The sequence below is a fragment of the Pezoporus occidentalis genome, unplaced genomic scaffold (assembly GCF_034315485.1).
Source record: "Pezoporus occidentalis ecotype Australia unplaced genomic scaffold, CSIRO_AGI_Poc_V1 ctg108, whole genome shotgun sequence".
NCBI lineage: Eukaryota > Metazoa > Chordata > Aves > Psittaciformes > Psittacidae > Pezoporus > Pezoporus occidentalis.
This window is the reverse complement of record NW_026912865.1, coordinates 744,466-766,761: the sequence shown is the minus strand read 5'-3', so window position 1 is coordinate 766,761 and position 22,296 is coordinate 744,466. Positions and strand designations below refer to the sequence as shown.

At 36.7% G+C, this 22,296-nt stretch overlaps 1 protein-coding gene across 5 annotated transcripts in view; it reads right to left on the bottom strand.

Moving 5' to 3' along the window:
• AKAP6 (A-kinase anchoring protein 6) overlaps positions 1-22,296 on the bottom strand; it is a 279,971-nt gene that overhangs the window by 5,221 nt on the left and 252,454 nt on the right. For 4 of the 5 annotated variants that reach the window (XM_062623049.1, XM_062623054.1, XM_062623061.1 and 1 more), the window contains one exon: positions 779-4,254. In XM_062623049.1, the coding sequence (XP_062479033.1) occupies positions 820-4,254 (3,435 nt within the window). In that variant the 3' untranslated portion in view covers positions 779-819. The remainder of the gene's footprint in view (positions 1-778; positions 4,255-22,296) is intronic. The other variant, XM_062623078.1, reaches the window with a different exon arrangement.

Here is a 22,296-nt window from a genome sequence, read left to right as displayed (position 1 = left end):
TCAAAATGCTCGTCACAAAATAAAACCAAAGCTTCCAGTACTGCTGTTTGGCTATCAGTTTCTACCTGCTTTAGTATTCAGGTCTTTATTCTACATTACCTTCACATTATAATCTTTAATGTTGTTGCAAAGATTTCTTGTTTTGGTAACCTCCACTTTTGGTCTAACACTGTGTTGTAATAATTTTGTTCTTATTAATGGCTTATTGAGCTTAAGTCATGGTAAACTGATATCAAGAGATTAATTATTATCTCACTACTTATTCTCCAATCTGCTTAGTCATTCCTCATGGCTTGTCTGGAAATATTGTAGAGCTCCAACTCACTAGTCACACAAAATTCTTGTAAAACCAGAAGTTCAGTTTCATCAAGTGCTTTTGAACACCTCATAAGGCCAGCTGACTGTGGAGAAGGGGATCAATGAGTAGGGCTGATTCCACAGCTCAGTTGAGGAGGGAAGACAAGGCTGATACAGAAATACTACTTCTGAAGAATTCCCAAGTTCTGTAAGATAGCAGATTTGTTCCAGAAGAGACCAGTTCCAGTCAGTGCAAAGCCAAAGGGCAAGAAGCAGTTGGTATTTACTGCATTTGTTGACCAGTGGCATGTAAATTTGGATTACAGTACAATCAAAACAAATTATATAGCACTATCATCAAACAGAAGCCCTAGGTGGTGGATGGTGATTCATCTCCTTTCATTTTTACAAAAATGAAAAAAAAAAAAGGAAAATATGTGTAAAAAAAAAAAGAAGAATGTGCAACTTGTAGAGTACATACCTGGTTTTAGGACAATGTACGTGCCTGGAGAGGGTTACATTCTATCTGTGCATATTTATATGTCTTTCCTTATGAAAATTTAGGAGATTTTCTTCACAAGCAAGAGTTTTACTGTTCTGATGCAAAACATCTTTTTTCTGTGAATGGCCAGGCTTTAACTGAAACTCTATAGCTGAAGCCTTCTCAGAAGCTGCAACACATCCTTTGGAATCTTCAGGTCCAGGTGATTTTCCTGTAGTACTCTTTTTAGTGCTAACATCTGGAGGATTCTTTTCCAAACCTTCTGTTTGCCCATCTGAAATCAACAAATCAACATCAGCATTTTTCAAATTATTTGATGTGCTTTGTTTGTAAGGATTAGGGACGTTTATACCATTGTCATCATCACAGAAGAAAGATAAATCCCTACCTTCAGATGAAGTTTTAACTTCTCTTAACGATTCTTGAGTCACTTCACCTACTGACTCTGGAGATGTTTCAGAAATAGTATTAGAAATAGGTTGCTGCTGCTGCTGCTCAGCTCCTGCTTCAGGAGTACCATTAGAAACAGATTGCTGCTGCTCAACCCGTTCTTCCTCAGGACAGGCTTCAAAAAAGCATTCAATATTTTCTCTCTCATCTGTGAAATCCAATGGCACAGGAGTGCTGCTCTTTTCCTCTATGTATTTGATTACCTCTCCACAGTCACTATCATGAGAAGAAAGTGAAAGATAAGAATAGAAGTCCCCTTTTCTTAGCTGAATGGGTCTGTGAGAGTGTTCTAACACTTTTTCCTTGATCTGTGCTAATGAAGCTGGAGCAGATGACTCGCATTCTGGTTGTGACTTACTTTTCAAAGCTGTTGATGCCATGTCTATGATCTCCCTCACAAAATTGTGTACTGAGCCATCTTCCATGTTTCTTTTATCAAAAGCAGCAGATTCACAATTACAGCATGAAGCAATACCATTGGCAGAGGAGTCACATTCTTTGTCACTGGATTTCAAGGCTGTACAGCAATCAGTAGATTTTTCAGTAAAGATTATTCTTTGTTGTTGACCATTAGGTAAGGATGTTTGTAAAGTTGTGTCTTCTATGTCTCCACAATTCATTTCTGAGGAAAATTCAAGACAAGGCTTTTTAGCAGGAGAGGAAGCAACAGAATGATGATCAAGCTGAAGATGACTTTGACATTCTTTTAGAGGGTTTCTGGATTCATCTGACAACAATACAGTCTCTTTTCCATCCATATGTGAATCATCTGAACTGTCTGTAAAAGCTTCACAGACACAACATTCATTTTCAGCTTCTCTGACATCAAGTGATGCATGACTTTTGGGAGTTGCTGATGTTCTAACAAGACTTTCCTTTTGACTGCCAAGAGTATTTTCAATATTGCCATTTTCCATATCATCCACAAGGTGATCCTTCACAACCTGAGAGATATCTTTCATCAGGTGACTCCTTGTCCCTTTTTCATGATCACGTGGCACATTCTTACTGTTACCATTATTTTCTGATATTTTCTGTACTGAACCATTCAATAGTGTTTCAATGCTTAATGTATCTGTGGCTTTTGATGTCTCATTACTAACTTTACTGCGCTGAATTTCATCACTGAGGTTACTTTTTCTCTTCTCCCTTGTCAAAGAAAATTTTGGTCTAATCCAAGTTTGGAGTTCATTTTTTATATAATCAAGTCCTGAAATTAAATTGCATTCTTCATAAATATCCTCATCAGTTGCTATACTAGAGTCATCATCTTCATCTTTGATACCTAGCTCTTCCTCAGTTAAGGTAAGGGTGGAACTTGAAAGCAAATCACTGTCATCTTCATCATCAGTACAAGCAGAAGTACAGGAGACATTAACAATCATGCTGACATTGACATCGCTCTCATCAGCTACAGATCTATTAAGATGTTTTCTAAATGATGCATTTGAATCTGGGATTTTATTTCTGTGCAGTACAATGTCTTCAGAGCAGAGAGAAAGATCCTCACTGCTGCTGAGTTCAGTCAGAGAAGCTGCTGAGTCTTCATTGATTGAGGATGCAATATCTAGAGACAGCTGTCCAGTAAAAGACATCTTTTGAGAGCCACTTTGGAGTGTTATATCAGAGATGCTGTGCTTAATCTTTTGATCTAAAGGACTCTGGATATTCTCTAAGCGATTCAAAAGATCTAGGGTCCTTTTGCTGAGCTCTCCAACAGAGTCACTGCTTGCACTTATGTCACCTGAGCCATGATGACTAAAAAGATCTTCATTGCTTTTATAGGAAGTCAGCCAGCTCTCCAATGAGGTGCTTCGCTGAAGACCGTCTCCACTTTTAAAAATACCTGAGCTGAACAAATCACCTACTACAGACAGAGACTCTAGTGAAGAACTACGAGATAAAGTTGAAACTTGTCTTGTATTCTCTGTAACAGTTAATTTTCTTACAGTTTCTCCAGACTTACAGGAATTGGGATCTGATTCTGCAGGGACCCTTGCCAGAGTATGGTCATGAATAAACCTATCTGGTTGAGACTCTCCAGGTTTATGTTCAGATTTACCAGGTATTTTATCAAAACAAAAGCCATGAAACAAACTGTCCTCTGTATTTGTTTTTTCAATTTGTGATTGTTTCATTATCACTGGTAAATTGAATTTGGAGCCTTGAAGATATGAGTAATCATAAAAAGTAAACACGTCATGCTTTCCTTGCAATTCTTCTAGACAAACATGGTTACACATAGTAATGCTGTCCAAATCTTCATCATTTTCACTTCCACAACATGCAGAAGGTAACAACTGGAAATCATCCGAGAGATTAGCATGGTCTTCACCTTGCTGTGTTTTTTGTTTTATCACATCAACTGTATCATCCACTTGAGTTTCTGCATGTCCAATTTCAGGATTACTCTGAGTGCTTTCAATATCATTTAGCAAAAAAATCTCTGAATTATTTGTAGTTTCTGTATCGCATTCACTCACTATCCCACTCTCACTCTCAGAGTGCCTGCTTATGTTTCCACTCTGATACATATAGCTGTATGGTTTTGCCAATATGTTCCCCCCTATTAGCTCAGGCAGGGATTTTGTAGATGAAAATGATGAGTCTTTACTAAGACTTTTATTTAAAATGTTAGACTGTGTTACACTGGAGAGCTTAGATGTTTTTTTCAAAAAGGGCATGTGTTTTTTTTCTGATAATTCAATATTATGAAGACTATAGACCTGATAGATGTTAGGATTTGGAGGGGAAGTAATGCTGGGACAATAAAGAGGACTTCCACAATCACCAATACTTTCATCTTCATTCACATCGTTAAAACCACTTTCTCCTGAAGAAGGTTTTTGTCTTAGCCCATCCTTCTTGAGCTCCTGATCAGGATCACTTAAGTCTTCATGAATACTGATCAGCTTATTGCTTATGTCAGTTTCATCCCATTCTAGTGCATCTTCACTTGAACCATTCAGATCCATCACGCTGGCATCAATAACATTCAGAGGCTCCTGTAAAAAAAAAAAATAAAAAAATCAAAGTTAAAATTTAAAAAATATTTACAGCTGCACTTTGAATGTGCTTCCACTGAAATCATATAAGTACATTAATAGGAGTAAAGGGCATTTTTGGAACAATGGTCACTAATAGGCTTTTCATTTTGTTATGTCTTGTATGAAATTGAAATAATAAAACTTATTAAATTTGGCATGATTTCTTAGTCTTCCCAGGTTGTTTGTTTGTTGTTGTTTTTTTTAACTTTCTGTCAAAATATAATACAGAAATTTGACTTTTCTTTAATAGAGATTAATTGTGGTTAGTCACTTCATATGTAACAATTGTTAACCTTTCTGCAGAATCACATGAGTGTGTTAGTAAAAGCCATATAATTAACAGCTTATTATTGAATATATGAGAAACTCTTGTAGCCTGCTTAAGTTTAAAAGAGTTAAGATATAAAGGATTTATTAAAAGATTTTCAAAATGTTTATAATAAACTTTTGTGTTGTGAATCTTAAAACAACAGATGTAATACACTGGAAATCACAAGACTTGATGACTTTTTATTTGAATTTATATTTATTCTTTGCTTGATAATAAAGGCAGTACTAATGACCAGTAAGTAAGACCTAATGAGTGTTAATATCTTCAGCTGTAAGATCAATCAATCTAATAAAATACTAAATGAATTTCAAATACTGTCTGTGCTGACACCTTTATCTGGGGAAGAACTGATAAATAATTGAGCTGAAAGTAGTTTGTTTTTTTTAAGACTTTTTTAACTTTCCAGTAATATTTGCTATTATAATTCATAACATACAGTACCAAGAATTAATCCTCCTAGAAACACATGTGGGAGAGGAAGAACACCTTGACAACTTTACTCACTCAAATGTGATGTGTCAAGTGGCCAAGAGTACTGACTCACCTTAAACTACTCAAAAGCAGTCCCTGATCTTGGGGCTGGTTCTCTGAGCACAAATTAATTTTACTTTATTTTTCTATTTATTGAAAGGCCCCCATTTTAGGGAAGACTTTGCTTATACAATAACTCTTGTAATTGAACTGTTAACTAATGTAGAATTGTTTAGTTTAAATAATCTTAACAGCTGAACAATGATCACTGTATCCAGAAAAACAAGAACTTTTTCCAAAAAAACCCATTCAACTATGATCTCTCACTCTCTTGAGCTTTCTTGGAACAAGTTTTGTTTTTCAAATACAGCACTGATCACATGCCAAACAGGAATCTAAATCACAGCAAACTTAAGAAGTTACTGAAATACAAGCAGATAAAATGAGGCTGTAGTCCAAAGAAGGGAAGTTGTACACGGATTAGCTCCTCACTTAAATTCGTCAAGACCTGGCCAAGGTTAATTGTGCAGGGGCAGGGATATATCTCTGACTCTGAGCTAGGAACTCTCTCTTTGAAGTAGGAACTAAAGCTGCTCAGCCCTTTTGTGAGAAATCATGGGATGTTCTCTGTCAGCTCAACAGTTAGAGGACTGATTTTTGGTGTAGGACACTAGGCTCATGACATGAACCAGGTTCTCATTCTCTCAGGAGAAGCCCTACCTACATGCTGTTCTGAAAAGAAGCCTGCATCTCCTGCTTCATTTTGCATAAAACAATTAAATATTAATGGGGTCAGAGATAGACGAGGAGAATTTTATCCTGCAGTGTACTGTTCAGCACATTTGACTGGCAATAGGAACAGATAGGCCCAAATCCCTGCTCCAGTGTCTAATTATGGATATAGGTACACTGTTTCTGTGCAAAACACAAGGCTATCTCATCCCTTTATGTCCAGCAGACCAATGGCTAAAACACTCATCTGACTTATTTTCTCCAAACTGGGCAGAGTATCTACCCACCATACAGCAAGGTGATATGATTATTAATATATTTGACAAACCAAGACACTCTCCATGTAAGATAATCTGTGTCCTCATGCTTCATTTGGCTTAGATGTAAGATAGGTCCCTGAGTACTGCAGCTGTGTTCAGATATTTCACGTAATCTTGAGCAGATATATGGGTGCCAAAGAATTATTTCTTCCCTTGGAGGTTAGGAGGCTTTTGGGATTTTGAGAATCTGTGAAGTCTAATGTTGAAGGCTAGAGTATGTTGGTGGATCTACCCACCCCAAAGCTTTATGGAGTAAATTTCTTAGTCTTTTGCCTTTTTTTTTTTTTTCGCCTGAGGGATATTGACTACTCATAGCTTAAATGTTAATTTCCCATGAAAACACCAGTTTGCTAGACAAGTACAGCTACTAGAGCAGTTCTGTTCATTGCAGAGCTCAGAAACCCATACTTAGATTTTCCAGTTTACCATATATTATAATGACTCCCGGTTGGTTCTTAGCTAGTACTTAATTCATAGAGCCATAAAATCAATTAGGTTGGAAAAGACCTTCAAGATCAAGTCCAACCATCACCCAGTTACCTACCTGTAGCTGACCCTTAACTATCCTACAAGTAAAATGTGAGAGAATGACAATAATTTAATTTAGCTTGAAAACCTGTTAGATGAAACAAGAAATCAGCTACAATTACTTATTTTTTCCTGTGGCATGTTTTATGACTCTGTCGTGCTTAGCATTAGGAAGACATAACTGTGAAAAGCTTCCTAAACTGCACGTTTTTATTGTTTTAAGTTGCTGCCAGCTGCAAAAAGAAATTCCTGAAGGCAGGAAATCAGCAGCAGGTTCCAAGGATTTAATGTTCCATAGAATCTGATTTTGTTTCTCAAAACGAAAACATTTGGTCCTTACTGGTCAGGAAGATAACCTTCCCCCTGTAAATCAGCACTTGGCTGCCTTGTTTGTTCTGCAAGTCAGATGGACTAAAACAATAAAACATGTAGAGTTGTGACCTCAGCCCATTCATCTTCACTGAGTGCTCCTCACTTCAAAGCCTGTTTTTTTGTTCTTCAAATGCACATGCTTTTCTGAGGCCTGGAAGATACTCAGAAATTTTGCAGCAAAGCTATGATGGATTTCAGGATTTGATTTTATTATTTTTTTTTTTACCCTTGTGATTGTCACAACTACACTTGCAAAGGCTCTTATGTGGATATGGTTCTTTTACCAGCATAGCTTTCTCTGTCCAAGGAATTGACTGAATTAATATTAGTGAAGTGCTATTTTTTATTTTTTTTCTTTATAAGCATCATCTCCCTTGAAGTACGACTTCCATGATTATCAGCTACATTGGCAGCTGCTCCTAAGTACAGACCAAGTTTTAACTTTGAAACAAACCACTCAGCTTAAGTCACAAACATTATGTATTTGGCATTTTTAGTACGGGTATATATATATTCTCTTATTAGAAAATTCAGCAAGTTGCTCAAACAAGGAAGAGACTTTAGACACTGAGGTAGTTGTCTGAGAGAGCAGCACCATACAGACTCCTGAATAAATCTGTGGAGTCAAAAACGGAAGGCAGCATCACTCCAGCCTGTTTGCACTGACAGCAGTAGCAAGGTAAAAACCAGGAATCTCAGAACTATTTTTACCATGTTAGAGGTCTCCTTACCAGGCTGGCCAACGCATAGGTAGGTTGCTGGAGCATTAGGATTAGCAGGACAGTAATACATTATTAGGTCTTGACAACATGACATTTCAAAGTCCCCAGAATGATCCTTTACTTGGTGTTATACTGAGGATGGGAGGTATACCATTGTAAGTGTCAGCTGGTGTCAGAACTAAATACTGATTGCTCAGTTTACTGGGGAAAAAAATGCTGTTGTTTCTTCTGTGTGACTTTTTTTTATCCAAAGAACTGTATCGTATTACACAATGAATCATTTACACAAAGCAGACAAATCTTCTATTGCTATTTCCAGTTGGGAAAACTTAATTCACATGAAAGCTGCACCACGTTTTTCATCCCCTTTCAGTTAATGATGACTTTGGATTTCTTATAGAGCCTTACACACTGAAAAGGATGTTCTACCTAGCCTGGTTCAAGGTATTGCTTGCTGATCTCCACATTTAAGACAGACTACAACTAAAGAGAAGCTTTGAGTGTGCTACAGAGCTTCAGATTTGAATAGAGTGAGCCCTGGATGTTCACTTGTAAGTTCTGGCTTTGCTGAAGTTTGTGACAAAACATGCTGCAAAGGTACCATTCTGTCTGGCAAAAATTCTTTGTATACCAGCTAGTGTAACTGACTGCACTAAATTTCCCAGAACTTAAAAACTTCTTTTTTATATGTGCAAGAGTGAGGGTGTATAAACACACACACACATACACACGTGTATGTGTGTGCATACGTCATCTTTCTAAAATCGGTATCTTTAAAGTAGGTCAGAGTGACTTTATCATTATAGTCACTAAATGCTGCTACACCTAGAGCAGATCTTGAGAGTCACATGGTTCACAGTAAAAGAAGGGAAATACTTTTGACCAAGCAAGTAAAAAAAACAATGAATATGAACAAAAGATGCACAACATTATGTAGAATCCTATTCTTAAAATATTACCACTAGGTAAACAAGACTTAGGAAGCATTTACCATTGCATTAAAACCTTTGAATATAATTAAGCCAAGAAGCAATTAAATTACAGACTCAGAAGAGTGAAAGGTTGAATTAATTCCAAAGTATTTGAAAGTGCTGCTTTAAGGAGTTTGGCTGTTCCTAATTTAAACCTGAACTATTTTGCTCAGGACAGTATTCCTGTTTCAGTGGTACAACTAATGTAGCAAAGCTAGGTGTGCACTTAAATGCTTGCAGGGCTGGTGCTAATAGTTAAACAGTTAATCTGCTGAAAATGTTAATGGCAGGAAAGAAGATGGTTAAGCCAAATAAAGACATTTCCTCAAACCCAATGCATCCTCAAAGAAAAGTCTTAAAAATATATTTTTTAATTTGTTTCCTTTACTAAAACAAGGATAGTTTTTCTTTTTCTGCAGCAAATTATATTAAACAATGATTCTCTGTTTCTGCTTCATTTGCATGTGCTACTCCGGTACAGATACTTTGTGTTGGTGAAACAGGCCTGCAATGTAACCCCTACGTACCATTATATTTTTTTAAAGGAATTAACATGAAAAAAAGAGCCATTACAATAATAAATAAAAACTCTGTTCCTCCCTCCTCTGCAACATATCCTTCAGTTGCTGTGGACAAATTATCCAAACTCAAATGCACTTAGGGGCCAGGAGAAAAAGAAAGAAAAAGGAAGAAAACCATCCCCCATCTCCAGGAATGTGTGCACATTCAGGGAAGACAAACATGATTTTGTCTTTTGAAAAATGCAAGCATGCCAAGTACTTCTGCTGAGGGAAATACTCATGTATACTGTACTCATTTCACCCCTGCTTCACTTAAGTTCATCTTCTAAATGGGATTCCCTGTACTGTAGCTAACAAGATGTTCCCATTTCCAAACAGCAGTGTTTTAATATATGTAAGCGTATGCATAATACCCCATGTGCATCATATTTGCACATTACAACACAGCCTCAAAATGTATGGAAGCGGTATGCTTTATCACAGATCACGAATGAAACTATCATGAACATACATATTTGAGATAACTGAAGTTAGAAGAAGGCAGCACATGTTTATTTCCTGAGAAAATAAGATCCAAAACTGTGATTCATACTTTCTTTTGCTTTATTTTGCAACTTTTACTGCCTCCCTCAATGAAATAATACTGAAATATACAAAATATGTGACTATATTATAATACATATGAATATATAGTACATAAATATAGAATACAAACCATGTATGAATATATTGAAATATATGATATAATATGCTCTATCCTGCTCATGCAGAACTTGCGCTTTTCTGTTAGGCATTACGGATGCCTACGGGTATTGCCAGAGTCCTACATAGGTGGTTGTATGTACAGATTTCTGTACTGAAAGGACAGTGACACCATCTCTGCTCTCTGTAGTTACAGACGTCACCTGCAAGGGTCTCAATGCAGGCTGGGTCTTACAGGAACAACTGAGGTTTCACATTGCTCAACCCCCTGTCTTTATGATGATGTTTGAAGTTCTTTCATAATGCTCAGAAATTAAAGTCTAGAGGATAGGAGATTGTCATACCCAGGTTTTAAAACTTTAAAATTTTCTTTATCATGAGAAACGTCTTGTGGCACATCTTCTAAGCAACAGATGAAATAATTCGAGTGACATTTTAAGAGGAAAACTATTATTCCTTACTACTAGTGAAGTAGAAGTGTTTTAAAAAGTCAGAGAAATTGGCTATTCTCTAAACATTCTTTTGCTATTTAAATACCACTTGATGATGCTAGGTAACACACTGGGGTCAGTTGTGCCTGCACATGGGTTCTATGAGGGTCTTTAATGTTCTTGGCAAGCTGCCCACAGTATCAAATGACCAAAAGAAAGAGTGAAAGCCTCCAGCCTTTCCACCATTCACCAGCTGGTGCAGACAAGCCAGGCTGGAACAAAAGGTAATCTGTGTTAGAAGAAGGCTTGCAGGAACTAACTTTGGGAACTATCACAGATCATGGCAAAAGCAGGGGCTCAAGAAATTTAGCACCTGTGCTGTGCCCACAGAATCACTGCTAACACACTACCCATCATATGTTTTCTAGCCTCTGCTTTCTTGCCACCATATCCTCATATGGCTTTCTAACATCTCTGGTTCTTATTTACTGAGGAAGCCCTTTGAACGTTACCAGAGAGCAGAAGAACATCTATAACATTTTTATATCAAATCATATTGTCATCCAAATAGGTTTACAATCCCAGACCTATATTCCAAGTTGTGTGTTTGGTTTGGTTTTGGTGGGTTTTTTTTCCTTTTTGTGAAGAGAAAACCTGACTACATGGCATATTTTACTGGCCGTTGGTTTTACTGCTTTGCAGTTTTCTTTTATTCTGTCACGAGGTTACATGACAGGATTTGTTGCCCTTGAATGTCATTTCAATTTTACTTTTACTTCAGAGGAATATACAGTTTTCTTTGTGCAAGAATCCAACACAAGCCCTTTATGAAACTTAGAAAAACATTCCTAGCTTTACCCAAACCCAAATGTTGCCATGAAAATTTGGTTCAAAAAAGAGCAAGTCCTGGCACTGTACCTCAGATACATGCCCATGCAAGTTGCTGGGAGTTCATCCATGCTAAATCTCAGAATTTGACTCAAAGATCAGTCTTTATGGTTAAGCCAAAAAAATCCACCAAACCCAGGAAATCTGTGGAACCAAGCATGCTTAAACAGGTTTGACTACTGCTTGTCTACGTTGCAGAACTTCAGCACAATTTTTCACTTGTATGTCCATATTGATGGAAAATCATTTGCATTCTGCATTCAAATGCTGATGAACAAAGTTGCTAGCAAAGCTACAGTGGCATAATTGTTTTCATATCTTTCCACTATTGTTTTGTCTTTGTACAAGTTAAGAGGTTTGCTTACTGGTTAAGAATACTTTCAATTTAGTATAATTTACATTGGAACTGGTACTCCTTTCATGGTGTATTCTCAGTTAAACCAGAACAGCTCAGTGGACACTGTGAATTGACTCAGTAGACACAATAGCCATCTCCAGCCTACAACAGGCACATCAGGACACCTGGAATCACAGAGTTTTTAAGAGCTTTGTTTTAGCAGAAATAAGCGTTTGTGAGAAACACTAAAGAGTGAGAATCACCACAGAAACAGATAGACATAAGGTACAAAAGAATGGGACATCAGGGCTTGGGAGTTTGACCTTAGAAGATACCTAGAAAGTTTTCTCACTGAAATATGGAGGAGAGAGGCTTAAATTTCTAAATAAAAATTCTTCCTGTATACTGGAAAGGGAGACTTTATTATTTATGAAGAACAGGACTGCATGAAAAATATCTGGCTCTATCATCAGTTTCTTCTCATGAAGCAGTTGAGAGACTACCAAATTTAGCTTAATTCATGTTATCAAAAAGAACAGACTCTTTTTTTCTCCCTATTTAAATTTTCAACACAATTTCTTTGTAATGTTAGTTGAGGTGCTTCCTGAAGTCATTGATTCACCATCTGTAAATTAGGGATATTGACTAGGGGGGAGTCAACAAGCAAGTATTGTAAAATCAAAGGCTAGAAGAATACTGCATACTTATAGTACTTGCAGAGTCTGCCAATCTATGGATTTCCAAGTGTGAAGTTAAACACCACAGTTGTCAGTAAGTGGCAGGCAGTTGTCCTAGCAAGGAATCAAAATTACAATGGTAAGCACCTTGATGCTACAACAATACAACTGCTCCTTGTCGTTACACAACCTATATCTAAGAAGAGGTACTTTTCAAATGTGCAAAATAGAAACATCAGCCTTATCTCCAAGTATAAGTCACTAGGCAGAGCTCTTTCACTAGGATCGTCACATCCTTGAACTTCCATATTATTTTCTTGTCCTCATGACTGATAAGTGATGATGTTTGTAGTTTCTCTGTACATAATGCATGCCAACACAGCCCTGGAGCTGTCTTGAAAAAGAGGATTAATCTAGTATATTGAATAGAACCTGTGCAATGTCTCAAGTATTATATGCTCATTTTGGTTTGTTCACTTGGAAAATTACATACTTTGTAGAAATTCACTTAGAAGGAGATGAAGTAATGGCCAGCTATATCTTTTGGTGAAAGGCTTATATTTGACTACCTTAGTTTGGCTGAGTACAAATGGGGAGTACCTCATTATTAGAAACCCACTAAAGCTATTGTTCAATTTTCTTTTATTACAGGAGAGTTTATTTTAAATGTTGCACAGTTTAAACTTGGCTTAAAACTGGAACATAAACTGAAGAGTTAAGTCTATCCATGACTATTTTCAGTGCTGGTGAGGCACAAACAGTCCAATAAGTATTAAGAGTTTACAAAGTGGCATAATATCTGAGGGGCACAGGGCTACTAGTATTAGCATTATTAGTATAAGTGTAGTTAAGATACAACTTTAAAGCCCAAAGACTTGCATGAAGCAGCACAGGTTAGTACTGAATCTGAATGTTTGACATGCACCTTTTGTGTAACGTGCAGAGATTTTCAAACAGTTTATGGTATTTGGTTTCACAGTGAAGCAATATTCCTCCCCCCTTTTAAAAATAAATAAAAAAAAAATTAAAGCATCATCCTGCATTGTTCAGTAAACCTCCTGGATGAGCTGTGACTCCATAAAGTTTAAGAACTCATTTATTACATTGGGAGATCAGACACTGCATTTACTCACACAGGGCATCTCTAAAACCTAGCTTTCATTAGAGCTGTGGGGAGGCCCAGTCTTTCTCCCTTCACTGGAGAAGGTGAAGCTCAAGAAGATAATTAACCATGAAACAATAAGGAAGCTTGCTGGGTAAGCACTTGTGTGAAAACAGTTACTCCTCACAAAAGAGGGGAAATTAGCTGGCTGGATAGAAAAGGAAGTGTCAGACTGGAAGACTGAAAGGACTGCAAGAATAAGTAGATAGTTCTATGAATCATTAATGCAACTTTTTTAACACTTAAACTTCACCGCTTTTCTAAATTTAAATGCATGCAAATGCTATGGGTTAAGGGAGATTAATATGCCATTTTAAAATAATTTCCCTTAAACTTTCCATTTTCACGTTTCACCAGTTTTAGTCACCCTTCCCATGTATGAAAAAATCCCTGCCTCTTAATATTATATTCTTGTTTACAAAGCCAATGTACACAGAGCATTCTAAAAAGATTCAGCTTTCTCCCTGCATTTTACAAGCCCATTATTTTACATTAATACAGATATTTTTACGAACAGAAAGTTTGTTTTGATTTTACTGTTTCACAGAGTAAAGACTTATGATGTGTGTTTCCTTTCAAAACTTCCTTCTACCCAAACAGTGTTCCCTGAAGCAGCCACATTTTTGGCAGAAATTCAGTTATATGCTATGCCAAAAGAAATAGAATAAACAAACACTGCTTAATGCAGCTGGCTAGGTAATTTACATATTACTGCACAGCAAACACGAAGACCTGAATATGGATTAGAGCTACAACAATAACATAAATGTCTTACATGTAAAGAGAAATGAAATTCAGATCATCATTGCTAACAATTTACATTTTGTTATTTAATGCATATTATAGTATCTCTGACATAAATGTATGTACATATTTTAAAAAATTAAGTAAATGTATGTATTAAATATTTTTTTGGTATATTTTACAGAAAAAGGTACTAGAAATATCTTGAAAAACTGTTAAGTGGATACATTTTTCAAAGCTTTCTTCTGGTGAGAACAGATTACCTAAATGACCACATTCTGGTCTTTGAAAATGGGAAAAAACCTAACCAAATACAATGAAAACCCTTTAGACATTCCTCAAAACTTCTTGGCTGTTCATAAAAATAAAGCATAGGTAGGCCTCCAAATCTGCAAGCTCATGTGCTATCAAAAAGACTCTAACTTTGGGTGAGATCAACAGGCCAGTCAGCTGAGTCCATCTCCTGCAGTGGCCAGTAGTGTAGTTAAAAACCCTCAAACACATAGAGTGGCATAGAAGCTGCCATTCCCAATTTGAGAAGTCAGCCTGTGGGGATTTATGAAGTTGTAATTCAATATATATTAACTGATGTCTCCTTTATCAATTTGTCTAATCACTTACTGAACTAATTTGTATTTTTGCTGTCCACAATATCCTGTAGGAACAAGTTTCATTATTTTTTATACACTGCATGAAAATTATATTCCTTTTTGATTATTTTATTAATCTCCTGCCTTATAATTTCATTTGGTACCATTTACTTTGTGTGTTATGAAAAAGAGTGAATAGTTGTACCTTATTTATTTTCATGTATTTTTTAAATAGTTTTTCGCTGTATCCCTGTCTGCTTACAGCGGATGCAGCTCCTTGAACATCCTGTAATATTGAACAATGAAACACTGATTATGCATATACTTACTGAAGATCCTGCAAATACGTTTCCCTAATGGCTGGAGGATTGGGGCCTTATCTTCCAGTATGGAACAGCCATGTAAGATGGAAATAACTGCTGTACAACCTGTCAGAAAATAAGGTTTCTTCCTCTCTTTCTAAAAGCTATTTTGTTTGATAACTCTTGAAACAGAACATCAGAAAATTAGCTTCAATTACACTCACATACCACTCCTTGCAGAGCTGGGGTCATTAGAGATGCAGTGCAACAGTCATTAAACTAATTAAAAATCACAAGTTTGTGACTTTTGCATTTCCCTTAACTCTAATCTTTTAAACAACACTGACCTTGGTCATGATCTTACGATTAGTGAATATTAGGCACCTAAATTAAACACTGACTTCATCCTGTAATCAGAACACAATGCATGGCAATGAAAGTCAGTATCAGCTAAGCACTTTTAAATATCTGGCCCTATATTTAAGTGCCTAAATAGGAAGTGAGTTCCTCTGAATTAAAACCTCTGTTCTCCAAAATAAAAACCTAGCCATTTTTTTTCTTTTGTATGATTTTTTTTTTCCCCGTATAAATGGCGTTTAACAGTTCTTTCAGCATCAGCATGTATTGGAACTACCAGATTTCCAATTCCTAAATATTAGATATTTTCCTACTATAATCGATTTTTCCTAAGAATCCGCTTGAATATTTTACACACCAGTTTTAATGAATGTTTCAGGCACAGAGAATGTGTTTTTATCAAAGCTTTGGAAAGTACTTTACCCACACATTTAATAGTTCCAACCACTATTTATTTTGTAGCATGGAAAAAAAAGATGAATAGATTGAGAGACTGTTGGCAGAAGTTTTGCCACCATCCTATAAAGCCCTAAACCTGTTACTGTGATGTTGACTTTTCCCATTATAAAGTTCTAAAGCTCACATTTACAGATTCCATAGGATTGAATTCTGCTGTCTCAAAACCTGAATTTTTCTAATTGCTTTGGGAATACTGTTTTTTTTTAAAAAATTGTTGTAGGTTGATTTACTAACGTTGTAGTTAGCTATAAATGCAAAGAAATTAACAATGCTAGATACAGCACCAGTGAGGGTCAAATGCTATTACCTATGAGAGATATGACGGTGTTTTCATGATTGCATGTTTAATTATAAAGCCATGTGATAAACCGGCACTTTTGAAGGTCTCACTGGCATTTGAAATCTCTTTAGGTTTTGTGAACATCGCCCACTTAAAAAAGTCAGATCGGCAGAGAAGTATTAGCAACTTGCTACCAGCTATGAGATTCTCTCATCCAACTCCAAACCAGCTCCAGTCTGAAACACAGTTGACAGTAGGTAGCTGAGGAATAGAAATATCTGTGAGCTGCCTGGATAAATGCAGCAGCTTTTTATAACCCTAAACCAAAAGATTTCCAGCTTCTCACTGGGCAGCACCACTGACCAGCCTTGAAAGTTGCTGAGATAGAACAGTTCAAAGTGTTTAAGCAACTTTATGTCATTTTTCACTCTCTCTGAATTTATACATTTGAACAGATAAAAATCTGAATTAGTCAGAAAAGGAATAGAGAAGAAATCCAAAGAATTTATAACCCTTATAAAATATAAATATATATATGTAGACGTATCTACAAAACCTTGTGGCACTGAGCTAGAAAGTTTATGTAATTCTTCCTCTAATATAGCAGAGCATAATAGAGAAAAAAAATCGAAGTATCTGTGACTTAAAGACTTGCCAGTCACTGAAACAGACTGCTCACAGGATACTACTAAAAACCATTATTACAGATGCGGTATTTTACACCCATTTCAGACACTATGCTTCGAGCTAATTATAACACCAGGAACTCAGGTCTTGTAACATTGTGATCACGATATTTTCTGCCTTAAATATCTGAAGTGGGTTTTTCACTGTAGTATGACCTGTGGGCATTACTTATACATGATCAAGCAACCATGTTTAGTTTTAAAATAATACTGGGAAACTTCATTTATGCTTAATTTATTTTGCTTTTTTAGCTTTTTTGCTTAAAATCATTATCAGCCATTATGATGCATTTCAAGTCTCATAAAGAAACCTGTCGTCTTCTAAAAAAACATGCGATTTTCAAATACTGCAAAGAAATGTGTGCTTCATCCACAACAACAAAAAAAAAAATCAAGGGGGGCTTGGAGTAATTAAGTATTGCAGCAATCGATTTTATCATTAAAATGGCTCTTTACTTTTAAAGTAATTTCATTTATCTTCCTGTGTTCATGCCAACAACAAAAAAGTAACTTTTACCCCTCAAGTTACAAAGTTTGCTGGGTACTCTGGAGAGGGCAAAGACACTAAATGTGTCTGCAGAATTAGCAAGGAGTGACAGAAGAGAAATATGCATCTCAAAGAACTATATGAGTCCAGCTGAGGTTGATGGCGATTGAAACTTGTTATTGTGGGATTGTGGTAGAACAAACTACAAGAAATGTTCTTGTAGGTTTCATTGCCTTCCAAACTAAAATTTTACATGTAATCAGCCCCACCAGCATTATCAGGAAATGTATGTCTAGAAATTTCAATGCAGAGAAAAGGACTGAAAAAGTGAGAAGGCTGAACTACTCTTTATGCTCTAGGTGGTTCACCTTATGGAGCAAAGCTAAACTGCACTGGAAGAGGCCCTCAGCAAAGCCTGTTCTTAGCATTGTCCACTGAAACTGTGCTGCACGTGAAGACTTTCTATTCAGTGCTCCTTTCTCATCAACAGAAAATAACAAAGGTCACAGAAGCAACAAAGTAGAATTAGTGAGTACATTTGCTCTCCCGACCTAACCAATTCAGCCTACTCCCAAGTCATCTTCTGGGACTCTAGAGTAAAGTTAGGATTAAGTACTTTTACACCCCCTTCACGGGAAGAGTTCAGGCTTCCCATGGTTTAACAGACATGATGAAATGATGAAATAATGAAATAGACTCTGGAGTATGGATTAACCATTAGCCCAATCCAACCAATAACTAAATAGTCCATCACATGATGAAAATCCAACAGTTAAAAGTCTGACTTGGTGGCAGTGAACCCACATGACCACCTTTGAGCGTTTGCTCTCTCAGAGAACTGGAATTTGTTCTGGTTTGGCTGGGGTTATGAGGCCGAATATAAACCTGGGGCTTCCTATCATTTTTTAAAAGTCATGCTAAAACATTACATCTTCCAGAGTGAGTGAAACAGTTGAATAAGTTAGCAGATTGGATACACTGCATGGAGCATTTCACCTTTGGATTGTTATCCTATGCTGTTAGTTAGTTGTGACAGAAAGTTTTGAAGTCTCTGATGATGGAGAAGAGCCCTCTGTATTAAATGTATTATTACCTTTTTCTTTCTATTTACTCTAAAGCCCCACCGCTGCAGTGACCACTCAGGAGATATCTTCAGGAATATAACACAACATTTACCTGAATTTTTATTTCATTTTGATGGAACTACAATTGGTCTGCAATTTTTTTTTAAACAAGATATGCACAAGAAGGATTTTATCAGCTTCAGTTTTGCCACATCATTGACACTTCATACTGACATGGTGGCTGCCATCATAACTATCACTGGTCCTCCAGAAAATGATGAGAGATACAGAATTTCTTGCAAGAATGTGGGGCATGTCTCCTATCTTCAATTAAAGTCCGAAAAATCTAGGCCTATGTTTGCCATTTATGTACCTTCATTTCAAATCCTACAGATAATTATTCCATGTCACAAATCAGGCATGCAGTGAAACTCAGAAGCTCAAAAACATATACACCTCAAAGTAGGAGAATAGTGCATCACATCACAGGCTCGACAATTAAACATCCATTCACTTTAAAAATACGTATTTTAAGGAAGAACCAAAGTGAGCAGTCTTCAGTATTGAAATATAAGTAAAACAAGATGACAGGAACAAATGCAAGCAACATTGTACTGTCATATGTTATATGAAGAGGTCTGATACCAAAGCAAAAATTACCTGTGATAGATAATGAAAAAAAAGTTTGTAAAGGTTCAAACATGAGTCATATAATAGGTGTTCAGCACTTTACAACATGTAGTGTGCCCTCCTCAGCCAAGTAAGTTAATCATCAGTCAGTACTTTTCTGTGTTATGTACTTCGGATGAACTTCTAAATTTTATGCAAGATTCTTAGCTAGATCTCACCTTACAAAATAATAGTTTATGATAAAATAAAAATACTTTAGAAACTAATGCTTTGCTTAGTGGAGCTATCTAAAAAGTAATGACAACTTCATTTTTTACCTCTAAAGGAAGGGGCTCGTGCTCTTTTTTGATTTAAGCTCAGAACAAGTGTCATTCCATGATGCATTGGGCTTACACTTCAAGGTTTATGTAGCAGGGGAGGCTACCAGGCTGGCTTTTGTGAGAAGCTGCTTAGAAGCCTCTTTTGTATCCAACAGAGGACCTGTAGCCCCATGGAGAAAGGAGCCCACACTGGAGCATGTTTGCTGCAGAAATTGTGACCCCATCAGGACTCACACTGAAGCATGGGAAGGACTCACACTGGAGGACTGTCTCCTGCAGGAGGAACCTCACACTGGAGCAGAGGAAGAACATGAAGAGTCCTTCCACTGAGGAGGAAGGAGCAGCAGAGATACAGTATTAGATTAATTGATCACAATCCCCATTCCCCATCCTCCTGTGCCACTGGAGGGGAGAAGGAAGGAAAATTGGGAGGTAACTTTAGCCTGGGAAGAAAGGAGGAGTGGGGAAAAGATGTTTTCAAGAGTTAGTTTTATTTCTCATTACCCTACTCTGATTTGATTGCAATAAATTAAACTGATTTCCCCAAGTTGTGTCTGTTTTGCCTGTGACAGTAATTGCTGAGTGGTCTCCCTGTCCTTATCTCAAACCATGAGTCTTTCAGTATATTTTTTCTTCCCTGTCCAGCTGAGGAAGGGCAGTGATAGAGCAGCTTTGGTGGGCACTTGGCATCCAGCCAGGGTCAACCCATCACACATGGCTTAAAAAAATATTGCCAGTGAATTAAATATAGAGAAGTGAAGAGGAGACACCATGGCTAGCACTATTAAAAACTGTTTTCTTTTACAGAGAGCATCACAGAAACAGAGAAATTGAGAAAAAGGACAAAGATACCAGATCAGAAGCACAGTATTTTTAAACAACCTGTTTTTCAAAGTGCATTATAAAGAATGAAACACAGGGGAAGCCGGAAAAAATCCTAAACGGAGCTTTAAGCAGGCTCTTCCAGTGCTCAGAAACAAGCTTGTGGAAAAGAGAGAGGTGCCTTTTTTTTTTTTGAAGTGAGCTGTCTCACCATTGCAGATTTTCCCAAGTCCTTGCAACTCTAATTAAAATGTGGTAATTGGTTATGTTACCTCAATTACCATGATGCATGGACATTGATGCAAAGTGACACCAATTGAATCCCTTGGGTGTTATACCCCAAGGCCATCCCATTTATTGTGGCCTTATTATTTTCAATTATGTGACTGGATGTACAGCATACTTTCAAGCTGATACAAACAGGAGTTTTGCTGGACATACAGCACAGTGTACACATGGTATGACTCAGGAGAACAACAGAAATAAAGATACTTCTTTTTCATAAGCATAGTAATGAAATTACTGATCAGGCAAATGAATATTTCAGATATTTTCAGGACAAAGTGGGAATTACAGCATTTTAGCCCAAATCTCCTTAGCTCAAAATCTCCATTTTAAAAGCATGATTAATACTGTCCCTTCAATAATTAGCCCTCTCTGTTGAATAAGAAAAGAGACTGTCTGCTCCATAAAACAGATATGCTTCTCATTCAATGAATGAGCAGTCTGGAGAAAAAGCAGTTTCACCAGTCACCAAAAAGGCAGGAATATTGAACTGCAACTGAAGACACAAAACCCATTAGAAACCACACTTTTGTCTCTCTCCTAGCCACAGCTGTACAACACTTCTATATACTATGGTATTGGTAAAACGGTCCCAGAATAGTGAATTCCCACAATCACTTCATTGTAGCTTTCTAAAGAGGCATATCTGACTTGGACAGCACATCCCCAAACTGTGAACATCTCTAGCAGCTGGAATAATCCAGTGAGGCTAAACACAGGTTACACTGGTTATACCACTGGCTGAGCAAAAGATTAAAAAAAAAAAATTGCATAAAACAATTGAACATATTCCCACTTTAACTGCTGTAAACTTACGGCCATGACCATGACTGAGTCTGACTCAAATCTTTTTTTAAGTGTTCAGTTTTCTAAGTAGATTAGACCCTCTAAAGGAGAATGCACAGTGAGTTAAAACTTCTCCAGCTGTTGAGCAGGAATTTTAGATGGCAATTTTGTATTTAGTTGACTAAGGATTGTTGCTATTGCTTTCGCAATTGCCAGACGGGCTTCTTTTTCTTTTAAGATGATTGCTAGAAGAGTCTTGTTAGGCAAACTATAAGGCATCTGTGTAATTCTGAAGCTAAAATTTAGGTGACATATAACATTATATCAGCAAACTATGGAATGATAAATCTGGGGGAAAAGAATTTACCACAAAAAAAAAGCAGATGGAGGAAATAAAAACCTCTTTTGCTAAAACAGATTAGGACTGCTTCCAGTAAGAAAGTGTCCTACTGTTTTTTTTAAACTCATTGTTTTTTCCATTGTATGAATATTTAATTCTTTATAGCTAGATTCACCTACTGAATCTAACCACATTTCAGCCTTCTGGAGTGATTCTTATTGATAATTTCACAAGCTAGATACAACTTCTGGTTTATGAGAAGGACATATTTTGCCAGACTTTAGGTGCTTGTACACATTAATATCTTCTTGTTATTCGCAAACTTATGGTGCCCACTATTGCAAAAGTTGAGCAAAATTAAACATTGAAAACCATCAATGAAGACAAACAATTCAAAATAAACTTAAAAGCGTTTTGTGGCTAATTCCAGCATAGCTTTGTAATGTTATAAGTGCCCAGATAAGTGACTGAATAAAAAAAGGGCAGAAACAGGACAAAGGAAGACCCCAGTACACAAATTAAGAAGACATTAGAAGACGCAAGTGACTCTTGTCTTATATGAGACAATATAATCATTTGGGCTATCTTATTTGCTGTCAGCAAGTCAGATGCCATGAATGAGTCAGATGCCACCAGGGTATAAAACCATCTCATTTGTTTTCATAAATTACAGTATTCTGTGG